Here is a 12,065-nt window from a genome sequence, read left to right as displayed (position 1 = left end):
AGTGATGCCTCAAAACAGTTCTTCACATTAACTATCATTATTTTTGTAGCTTTAATGAATTAAAACTTACTCAGTATAAAAGCCACCTACTTAAAATGTACAACTCAAAAATTTTCAGTAAATTAATAAAGTTGTGAAGCCATGACCACAGTGCAATTTTAACACATTTCCATTGTGCCAAAAAGATCCCTCATGCTCAATTCCAACCAGTTCCCACTGCCACCCCCAGTATCAGACATGACAATCTGCTGTCTCTACATTTCAGGACATTTAATGTAAATACAATTATATAATATGTGGTCTTTGTGTCTGTCTTCTCTCACTTATTATGTTTTTTGAAGTTTATCCATGTAGCTTGTATCAAGCTTTTGTTCCTTCTGATTTTATTGAATAACACTTTGTTTATCCATTAATTAATGTATGGACATTAGGGATATTTTCAGTTTTAGGTTCTTATGAATAATATCTCTATGAATATTTGCATGCAATTCTGTAAGAATACATATTTTAAATTTTTTTGAGTAGTAGAACTATTGCAATATATGGTAAGTTTATGTCTAACTTCATAAGAAACTGCCAAACCATTTTCCAAGGTGGCTGTACATTCTCACCAGCAATGTATACATGTTTCAATTTCTCCACATGGTCTTCAACACTTTTTATAGTCTATCATTTGATTATAGCCATTCTCTATGGATATGAAGTTATCACAGTGGCTTTAATTTGCATTTTACTAATGATTAATGGTAATTAACATTTCATAGGCTCATTAGTCATTTGCTTATACCTACTTAAATATTTAACCCATTTTTAGAATTGGTTGTTGATTATCTTATTATATAGTTCTATAAGTTATTTATACAGTCTGAATAAATGTTCACTATCAGACATAATTTTTACAAATATTTTCTATCAGATTGTGTTATTTTTAATTTTCCAATGTGGTCCTTAGAAGCACCAGTGTTTTTAATTTTGATGAAGTATAATTTAACAATGACCATTCTTTTATAGATTTTGATTTTAGTGTGTCCAGAAACTGTTGGCTAACCTCAAATCATGAAGATTTCCCCTCATGTTTTCTTCTGAAAAGCTTATAGTTTGGGTGCTTACATTTAGATCTATGATTTAATTTGACTTATTTTTGTATATGCTGCAAGGTGACAGTCTATTCGCTTTCTGTGTGTCTAATTCTTTTGTAGTCTTCTAGTCTTGTTTTATTATTTCTTGTGGGTTAAGTAGAATTTTTCTAGTGTACTATTTTTAATTCCTTTGATGTTTTCTTGTTTCGTTGTTTTTACTTGATTTGTGTTTAATATTTTAAGTTATATCCTTTTTAAAAATTATGTTTAATAGAAATAAAATTGTATATACTTATTTACAGTATGTTATTTTTTGAAATACGTATATATTATGGATATGTATACAACGGCTAAATTGAGCTAATTAACATAGGTGTTACCTCACATATCATTTTTTGTGGTAAGAATATTTAAAACTCCTCTCTTAGCATTTTTTCAAGAATACAATACAGTATTAATTAACTGTTGTCACCACATTGTACAATAAATCTCTTGAATTTATTTTTTGTAACTAACTGAAATTTTATATTCACTTGGCCAACATCTCCCCAACCACACCCCCCACCCCAGCTCCTGGTAACCATCATTTACCCTCTACTTTGATGCGTTCAACTTTTGTAGGTTTCACATACAAGTGAGATCATGAGGTATTCGTCTTTCTGTGCCTGGCTTACTTCATGTAACACAATGTTCTCTGGGATCATTTATGTTTTCATAAAGGAAAAAATTTCCTTTTAAGAAAAAATAAAATACTATTCTGATGTTGTATTTATGTCACATTTTCTTTATCAATTCACTTTTTGCTGTACACCTAGGTTGGTTAACATTGTCTTTTAATAAAGGATCTATTTCTTATCACCAGCTGCCATCTCCATCACCAAAGTGTCTGATAAGTGTCTAATCATCCTTCAAATCCTAGCTTGAAGCATGGTAAGGCAGACTTTATTCAACACTATCACGACAGTTGTAGGGACCACTGTCTTGGAGTCTTGCAGTGGGAGTGAGAGGCTGGGCTCAACTGTAAACATAGCATGGATCAATGAGGGTTTGCAGCCAAGAAGCTGGATGGGGTCAGAGGATGGAAATTGCTAAAAGGAAGTATTGGCAGAAAGGGGAAGTCTTGCTAAGCCAACCGGACTGGATTACTGCTGAATACAGGCCAGGGTGATCAGACGTGGGAGATGGTGGAGGTTTAGAAACCTGATAAGATATGTCAAGGATTGGAGTTCTTTAAATTTACTTAGCAGAGTTCTTTGTTAATAAACTGATTTCGCAGTGTTCTTTGTTAAACCTAGTTCTTACAAGGAAGTGCACTGATGGGCCTAGAGGAAGGCTCATGAACCTGATGACAATTTAGTCAAGCAAAGAATCTTTGTCAGCCCCCATCCTTCTTCAAGGAAAGAAGATATATTCTTACTACCTTTGAAAAATGTAAGTCTGTGTTCTTGTTGGGTTGTCTTTTGTTTATAAAGAACCAGTTGAGTCATCTGTTGGAACTTGGTAGTAGAGTACTTTAATGGAAAGTAAAATAAAATTTAAATTTTAAAAAAATTTTAAAAATTAAAAACCTTTTGCTGAAGGAAACGGGACATCTCAGTGATAAATATCCCAATGTATTACTGAGAATAAGACTGATTTTGTGGGAAAATTAAGCAAGCTGTTCCAGTTTTTAAAATCTGGATCTGAAATCTATGTTGAAAATTCTGTTTCTGGATCTAGTTTGAGGCACTAAGGATAGCATCAATTGTGCTAAAATTGAAGCAAGAACAAACATCAAACATCAGATTTATGGAGAAGCTTGTGTGGAAGAATGGCGAAATCACTGATATGTTACAGAAATTTTATGGGGACAATATCCCAAAGAAATCAGTAGCACTCTACAAATGGATAACTATTTTTTTAATTATTATTATACTTTAAGTTCTAGGGTACATGTGCACAACGTGCAGGTTTGTTACATAGGTATACATGTGCCTTGGTGGTTTGCTGCACCCATCAATTCATCATTTACATTAGGTATTTCTCCTAATGTTATCCCTCCTCCAGCCCCCCACACCCCGACAGGCCCCAGTGTGTGATGTTCCCCGCCCTGTGCCCAAGTGTTCTCACTGTTCAGTTCCCACCTATGAGTGAGAACATGCAGTGTTTGGTTTTCTGTCCTTGTGATAGTTTGCTGAGAATGATGGTTTCCAGCTTCATCCATGTTCCTGCACAGGACATGAACTCATCCTATTTTATGGCTGCATTGTATGCCATGGTGTATATGTGCCACATTTTCGTAATCCAGTCTAACACTGATGGAATATTTGGGTTGGTTCCAAGTCTTTGCTATTGTGAATAGTGCCACAGTAAACATACATGTGCATGTGTCTTTATAGTTGCATGATTTAAAATCCTTTCGGTATATACCGAGTAATGGGATCACTGGGGAAAATGGTATTTCTGGTTCTAGATCCTTAAGGAATCACCACACTGTCTTCCACAATGGTTGAACTAATTTACACTCCCACCAACAGTGTAAAAGCATTCCTATTTCCCCGCATCCTCTTCAGCATCTGTTGTTTCCTGACTTTTTAATGATCGCCATTCTATCGAGCAAGAGATGGTATCTCATCGTGGTTTTGATTTGCATTTCTCTGATAAGCATCTTTTCATGTGTCTGTTGTCTACATAAATGCAGATATAAAGATGTTCTTTGAAACCAATGCAAACAAAGACACAACATACCAGAATCTCTGGGACACATTCAAAGCAGTGTGTAGAAGGAAATTTATAGCACTAAATGCCTACAAGAGAAAGCAGGAAAGGTCTAAAATCGACACCCTAACATCACAATTAAAATAATTAGAGAGCAAGAGCAAACAAATTCAAAAGCTAACAGAAGACAAGAAATAACTAAGACCAAAGCAGAACTGAAGGAGATAGAGACACAAACACACACACACACACACACACACACACACACACACACACGCACACACACAAAACACTTCAAAAAAAAATCAATGAATCCAGGAGCTGGTTTTTTGAAAAGATCAACGAAATTGATAGACCGCTAACAAGACTAATAAAGAGAAAAGAGAGAAGAATCAAATCTAGAAGAAATGGATACATTCCTGGACACATAAACCCCCCCAAGACTAAACCAGGAAAAAGTCAAATCTCTGAATAGGCCAATAACAGGCTCTGAAATTGAGGCAATAATTAATAGCCTACCAACGAAAAAAAGTCCAGGATCAGATGGATTCACAGCCTAATTCGAACAGAGGTACAAAGAGGAGCTGGTACCACTCCTTCTGAAACTATTGCAATTAATAGAAAAAGAGGGACTTCTCCCTAACTCATTTTATGAGGCCAGCATAATCTTGATACCAAAGCCTGGCAGAGACACAACAGAAAAAGAAAATTTTAGACCAATATCCCTGATGAACATAGATGCAAAAATCCTCAGTAAAATACTGGCAAATCGAATCCAGCAGCACGTCAAAAAAACTTATCCACCACGATCAAGTCGGGTTCATCCCTGGGATACAAGGTTGGTTCAATATACACAAATCAGTAAATGTAATCCATCACATAAACAGAACCAAGGACAAAAGCCACATGATTGTCTCAATAGATGCAGAAAAGGCCTGAGACAAAATTCAACAGCCTTTCATTCTAAAAACTCTCAATAAACTAAGTATTGATGGAATGTATCTCAAAATAATAAGAGCTACTTACGACAAACCCACATCCAATGTCATACTGAATGGGCAAAAACTGGAAGCATTCCCTTTGCAAACCAGCACAAGTCAAGGATGCCCTCTCTCACTACTACTATTCAACATAGTGTTGGAAGTTCTGGCCAGGGAAATCAGGCAAGAGAAGGAAATAAAGGGTATTAAGTTAGGAAAAGAAGAAGTCAAATTTTCTCTGTTCGCAGATGACATGATTGTATATTTAGAAAATCCCATCGTCTCAGCCCAAAATCTCCTTAAGCTGATAAGCAACTTCAGCAAAGTATCAAGATACAAAATCAGTGTGCAAAAATCACAAGCATTCCTATACACCAATAACAGACAGAGGGCCCAAACATGAGTGAACTCCCATTCACAATTGCTACAAAGAGAATAAAATACCTAGGAATCCAACATACAAGGGATGTGAAGGACCTCTTCAAGGAGAACTACAAACCTCTGCTCAACAAAATAAAAGAGGACTTAAACAAATGGGAAGAATATTCCATGCTCATGGATAGGAAGAATCAATATTGTGAAAATGTCCATACTGCCCAAGGTAATTTGTAGATTCAATGCTATCCCCATCAAGCTACCAATGACTTTCTTCACAGAATTGGAAAAAAAAACTTTAAAGTTCATATGGAACCAAAAAAGAGCCTGCATAGCCAAGATAGTCCTAAGCAAAAAGAACAAAGAACTTAAACAAATTTACAAGAAAAAAACACACAAGCCCGTCAAAAAGTGGTCAAAAGATATGAACAGACACTTCACAAATGGATCACTATTTTTAAGAAGGGCCAAGATAATGTTGAAGATGAAGCTCATAGCAGCAGACCATCTCCATCAATTTGCAAATATAAAATTTTTAATCTTGTTCATCATACTCTGAAGACAACTAACAATCAACAGCAGAACAAAGAGCCAACACCATAGACATTTCTACTGGTTCAACTTACACAATTTTACCGAAAATTAAAGTTGAGCAAAGTTTCCACTTAATAGGTACCAAAACTATTATGCGCAGATTAGTTGCAGACAAGAGCAAACCTTTCAGCGGAAATTTAAATAAATGTGACCAAGATCCTGAAGCATTTCTTCTAGAAATTGTAACAGAAGATGGAATGGACTCTACCAGTACAATCCTGAAAACAATGCTACCAAGATATCAAAGTGGTCCAATCAAAGCAAAAGTGGACTGGTCAAGGGCAAAGGTCATGACAACAGTTTTTTGCAACACTCAAAGCAATGTGTTTGTTGATTTTCTGGAAGGCCAAGGAATGATAACATCTGCTTATATGGGAGTATTTTGAAAAAGTTAGCCAAAACTTTTGCAGAAAAATGCCAAGAAAGCTTCACCAGAGAGTCCTTCTCCACCCCAACAATGCTGCTCAGGTCTCTCATCAAACTAGGGCAATTTTGCAAGAGTTTTGATCGGAAATCATTACAGTCCTGATTTGTCTCTTTCTGACATTTTTTGTTTTCTGGTCTTAACAATTATTAAAGGACACTCATTGTCTTCAACTAATGTAAAAAATACTGCATTTACATGGTTATATTCCCAGGAGCCTCAGTTATTTAGGGATGGACTGAATGGCTGGTATCACTGCTTACAGAGGTGTCTTGAATTGAAGGAGCTTGTATTGAAAAAATAAAGTTTATATTGCTAAAGCAAAACAAAAGCTAGCTGGACTAACACTTTCATTTAAAGTCTTCCCTCATACTACTCCCTGGGTAAGTCTCCTATACTTGCACATTTTTCAGTAATTATATGTAATACAGGAAGTATTCTAATTTTAGATTCATTCTGAATCTCTATGAACTTTTGAGCTTTCCAAGATTATATTGTCATCTTCATCTCTGCAAACTCAGTATCTATCCCAGTAGCTAGAGGGATCTTAGAGGTTTCAAATGTTTAGTTTGTGGTTTAATGGCTAACGACTCACAAAATTGGCATTAGATCCAAAGTCCACTCATTCATAGTCCAGGTACAGGATGGTTTCAATTCCTCTTATACTTCAAGTTTCAACTTGAACATCATTAGTTTCTACAAATCCAGTTTGCTAGCCTTATGAAAAGTGGCGAGGCACTTCTTTTACATACTGGTTAGCATCCTCTACTTTATCATAATACTTATTTTATTATCTTTGATTGTTTTCCTTCCCCAACATAACCATTATTTTTGCAAGGAAAATGGCCATATTTACATCTACATCCCCATCATCAAGTACAGTATTTAGTCTAGGGAAAATACTCAGTAAGTGTTAGTAGAATTTAGTTAAATTAAATTAAATCAACGTTTGAAGTTAAACTATTTTGCTGAATTGTGAGTATAATATAGTCAAGTTAGATGTTTATTATTGCTGGTCATAAGAGCTGGATAGATATCAGTAAACTCCAACAGAAGGTTATAACTGGTACAATGAATTTCAAACAGATGGTCAGCAATAATGCCAAGCCCTTTCTTATTGTTATTTCTTTGATAATTATGTGGTGAGCCTTGACATGAATTTGGTTTGATAGCCAAAATAGTCATCATTCACTGCATTCTTTTTTATGAGAACCCAGAAATCAACAAATGTGATGGTTCAGTTAGTTTATGTTGACAGTTTTATTTGAATAAATCATTCTGTTGGAGGATTTTTAATTGTGAGTTTTTATAAAGTTGTGAGTCATTACTAGGGAATATGTAGGTTTTATTTGTTAAGATACAATTTATGTTGTTCTGGCAAGACCATCATCTAAAACAGAAATTTTGTCTCATGTGGTCTGTTGTGTAGAAACCAATTATGGTTTTATGCCTATCATTGAAATGATTTTTCTATTGTCTTTTTTGTGATTATAAGTATTTTTTTACCTTGATGTGACTGATTATGGAAACCTTAAGGAATTTAAGTTAAAATGAAAAGTATTAACGATGTAACAACTTTGGCTACATACTGAGAGTCACCAGGACAGCTTATAAAATGACAATGATCAGATGCAACCTCAAAACAATTAAATCAGTGTCTCAGGATAGAATGGAAAATGAATTTCCTATGCTATCAATACATATGAGCAAATTCCATGATCATTTCAGAATTTTCATTCTCTTATGTTTATATTTCATAAATTTCAAAGTGCTACCAGTAATACCAGAAACCTGGTGTTTAATTCATTTTTATATTATAAATATTTTTTCTAAATCATAGTTTAGGATCATACTATTAATATTTTTTAGTATCTTTCTAGTGGTCTAGATTCCTGCTAGCAGTTGGTACTTTTAGGTGCTTCTAATGTAAAAATGCATTAAAACAGAACAATGAAAAGTCCTTTCAAAACATGAAAAGAAAGTCAAGTATTCCATTTTATTATTGAATAATGTTAGCTTTATTATTGTAGTAGAATACAGTATGACATAAAATTAAGAGCTTTTGCTAAACTCCGTAAAGCAACACATGCATCTGCCATAAACAACCTTTGATTCATGTTAGTTTTTATTGCCACTTCACTGCACTAAAGTGCAATAAACATTCAGTGTCATCTTTTAAAAAAATTTCCTGGGAGTAAACAGGAACTGTCCCCTATAAGAGTGTATCTTTATTTTCAAGGAAGACTTAACTAGTACTACATGGTTTAGCAAAGCACTGTAGAAAAGCTACATAGAATAATTTGTTTTTGATAAACTTTGCAATCATTTATACAGTAGAATACTATCCACATATACTAACAAACTGAGAAATGATAGAAATGCAGTCATTGCATAGCAGGAAGCAGACTAATAAGAAATATTCACATCTAAGGAGCAAAATACAGACCGAAAGTTAGCCATGAGAAGTCTGGAAGGTAAAATGCTCTCAATAAACACATTAGGGTAACGCCGAAAAATAACAAGATAAACAGCAACACAGAAGTTAGAGCCATAATTTATTTTATTTTCTATACACAATATCTACACATGATATTGGTGGATGAAATGTCTTTGATTCAGCCTTCATTGGCCTAGCTTGTGAAATTTAGGCAGGACCAAATCAAACAATGAAGCACATGTAAAAAGAAAAGTGTGTTTAGGAAAACACGGTGTATTTTCCTATATCATTGGATAGCAGCTTTTTGAGAAAAACATTGCTCAAAACTTGGGTTTGGATCCCAACTGTCTTATTTGGCAATAATGCTAACAGGTTTATGCTGTAGTATTCTAAGTGTGTTTAGACCGTGACTTGTGGATTCTGAACACTAAATTTAAATATCTTTTAAACTCTATCAGACAAAAGGAGACTTCAAAAATACCTTCTGCATAAATATTTATCTCTAAAACATCTGGGCAGTAATGAAACAGACTAGAATTTTTATAAGGAAGTATTAATGGACCTCTTTTATTTAAAGCCCTTACATAGTATACCTACAAATATATTGCTACAGTATAAATGAAATGTAATAATATTACTCAATAAAAGCTATTTTCTGTACATTCTTTTATGTATTTTATATTTAATGCTACATATGGTACAACACTTATTGAAATAGTTGGTGTTAGCAAATATAGCATAATATACAGTTCATTTTCTAGTTCCAACTAATGCTTTCCATTTTCTTTCTATATTACAATAGTCTAAAATAGGGAAATGTATGGCATGACTTGAACAGATAGCAACTGATCACTATATACTAGACAACAGTTTGGAAATTATAAGTTTTGTCTACGTAAGTGGACTTCATACCCATATGTTTTAAGTTCCACGTGGTTCCTACTTGCTGTTCTGTTCTTAAATGCAGGTTCTAAATGTATTTCCATAGCATTTAACAACATTCTAACAGCTAAGAGCAGTGATTCTTACACAATATTTTAAGAACACAATTTTAAAAAAGTAAAAAATGTACAATCTCATGCTGTATATTTACATATATCTTTTATATATTCTATTTTTTGTTGGCTAGTCATAAATTTCAATCTAAAGCTTTTAATGTAGTTATATAAAAGAATACATTCAACAATTCCAGAGCTTGCAAAATATTTTTGCCCCTCTAAAAACATCTTCATAACGAGAATTAAGTGAGTATTGGGCTCATGTGCTATCTGAAAATAGGGTGAAAAAGGGAATATTTTTAAATTATTTTAGTTTAGTTTCTATTGAGTATACATGTCTGTTAAAATTATTCTTCCTTGAGTCCAGCGGTAAAAGCTCAGATGAAAGTGAAGAAATCTGTTTAAAGCATTTATCTTCATTGGACTAAATGTGCTCTACAATGAGCAACCGCACCTTTGCCTATGAAAGTTCCATGAATTTTAAAAGAGCGTTTTATGACAAAATAATGCGTTAGGGATTTTTTTTTCCAAAGAGAAATAATGGGGATCTTCAGCTTTGGAAACAAAATGTTAAAGCTATACATCAGTTTAAAAAGCAAAACAAAAACATAAGCACACCATAGTGTAATAAAGACATAGATTTTTTTAAGATTTTTCTTTATGAAACATTTATAATTTATCCTTTTAAACACCTTCACATAAAAATATTTTTGACATATACAGTATCTTTTTTTCTGAATATTTGGAAATATATATCTACAAATGACCTAGGGGTTATAGGTAAGTGTTATTTTTTTTTCTACTTTTTCTTGTATCTTGGAACCGTCTTGCCCCTCTTTTCTCTCTCATTCTGTCTCCTTCTGACATGACTTTGCTCTTTCACTTGCTCTGTCAGAATCCTGTCTCCAAGCTGCATAGTCTGCTTTGCTCCAGACTGCCAGACAGGGGTCTCTTGTTCTTAAATGAATTATGAAAATAAGGAAACTTTCAAATTCTTTAAGACAGAGGCAATAAAGCAGATGGGAATTACTGCGTTGAGAACATAAATAAATTCCCAGTGCAGAGGACTGAACAACAGAATGTGAGTAAAAGATCTATTGATGTGGTGTGGGGGCTTTTAGCTGAGGCTCTCTGTTTAAATACGTAGCCCAGTAGACTAAGTTAAAGATTCCAAATAGCAGCGGGAAGGCTATTCTTGACAGTCGGTCAATTTTGCTGACACTGTTAAAGGTTTTCTTGGGTTCTGGTGGTTTTGTTTCGGGCTTGACCTCTTTGGGTTCTATGGTTGCACTTTTAGCAATGGTGGCTAAGCCTGGGTCACCCCTGGCCAAATTAGGGGTGTAGCTGGTTGCTGTTGGAGCATAAGTGTTGTTTTTCTTAATAAGAGGATCCTTTACTTTCTTTGGCTGTAGAAAGAAAGAGTAATGCATTTTGTTTAGTAAACAGTGAGAAGCAAAAGTATAAGTTGCTGAGCAAGGTGGCCCTAATTTTGCAACCTAAATCTGTGCCTTATTTAAGAATTTAAAAACATAATGTATGTCTGTCTTATTACAATAAATTAAAAATGTAGACAGTATTTAATAGCCTTTTGTCATCAAGAAGTGCAGCACCTTAGATTTTATCAAATATGGTCAATGTTACCACTACAGAAGATTTTCTTATCTAATGCATTTGTGTAACTATGGGATGAACACAGTTAAAACAATTTATTTACTATAGAACTTCTAAGCCCCTTTAATATGCTGTGACCAGGAAATACAGTATGTAGCAATATTCAAGAGGGCATCAACATAGAACTGAATTTTCAGGGAGTATCTTAAGAAACTAATATTCGGTAGAACCAAGTTTCAGAAAAGCTGCTGTCAAGTGACTCCTTCTAGATTATTTCTAAACATCTTAAAATCTCTTTGTCTCTGTCTTTGCTCTTCATCATAGCATCCCAAAGTTTACTTGCATTTTGACATGCTTGTTCTTCAAACCCCACAAATGGAGTTATCCTCCCAAGCTGTGACATAAAATCCATACTGTGTAATAGGTTCTAATTGAGGGAAGCAGCAGTATTCTCAACTTGAACATTTTCTACCATGAGGCATTTCTTGGTCATTTTCTGTGTGTTATGATCCCTAAAGCATATGTCTATTTTGGAAAGAGAAAATGTGCCTGCCCTTGACTTTGCGGAGAACTAGGGATGGTTCATGTGTCAAACTTAATTTAATTGAGTCATTATGGTTATACATTTATGACCAAATGATTAGGCTCAGAAAATAACCAAAAGAATATAACTTTCAAGTTACAAAATTATAATGCACTTGGTAAATAAAGGATTTGAGTAAGTTTATTTGCTCCTAATATTAGGTTTATCAAAACTGTTCTCAAATCAAGAGAAACCACAGGAAAGCATATTTGACTAGAAATGTTCGCCTAACTATCTCTCCTTTATCTCCTCCACTTTATACATCTATTCACCTGAATGACCTCTCC

At 34.1% G+C, this 12,065-nt stretch overlaps 1 protein-coding gene across 2 annotated transcripts in view; it reads right to left on the bottom strand.

Moving 5' to 3' along the window:
- Positions 1-8,143: 8,143 nt before the first annotated feature.
- GABRA1 (gamma-aminobutyric acid type A receptor subunit alpha1) overlaps positions 8,144-12,065 on the bottom strand; it is a 55,288-nt gene continuing 51,366 nt past the window's right edge. For both annotated transcript variants that reach the window (XM_005558453.4, XM_045394485.3), the window contains exon 10: positions 8,144-10,990. In XM_005558453.4, the coding sequence (XP_005558510.1) occupies positions 10,679-10,990 (312 nt within the window). In that variant the 3' untranslated portion in view covers positions 8,144-10,678. The remainder of the gene's footprint in view (positions 10,991-12,065) is intronic.

The sequence above is a fragment of the Macaca fascicularis genome, chromosome 6 (assembly GCF_037993035.2).
Source record: "Macaca fascicularis isolate 582-1 chromosome 6, T2T-MFA8v1.1".
Taxonomy (NCBI): domain Eukaryota; kingdom Metazoa; phylum Chordata; class Mammalia; order Primates; family Cercopithecidae; genus Macaca; species Macaca fascicularis.
Note: the sequence above shows the minus strand (reverse complement) of the source record. Positions and strands in the feature narration are given on the sequence as shown.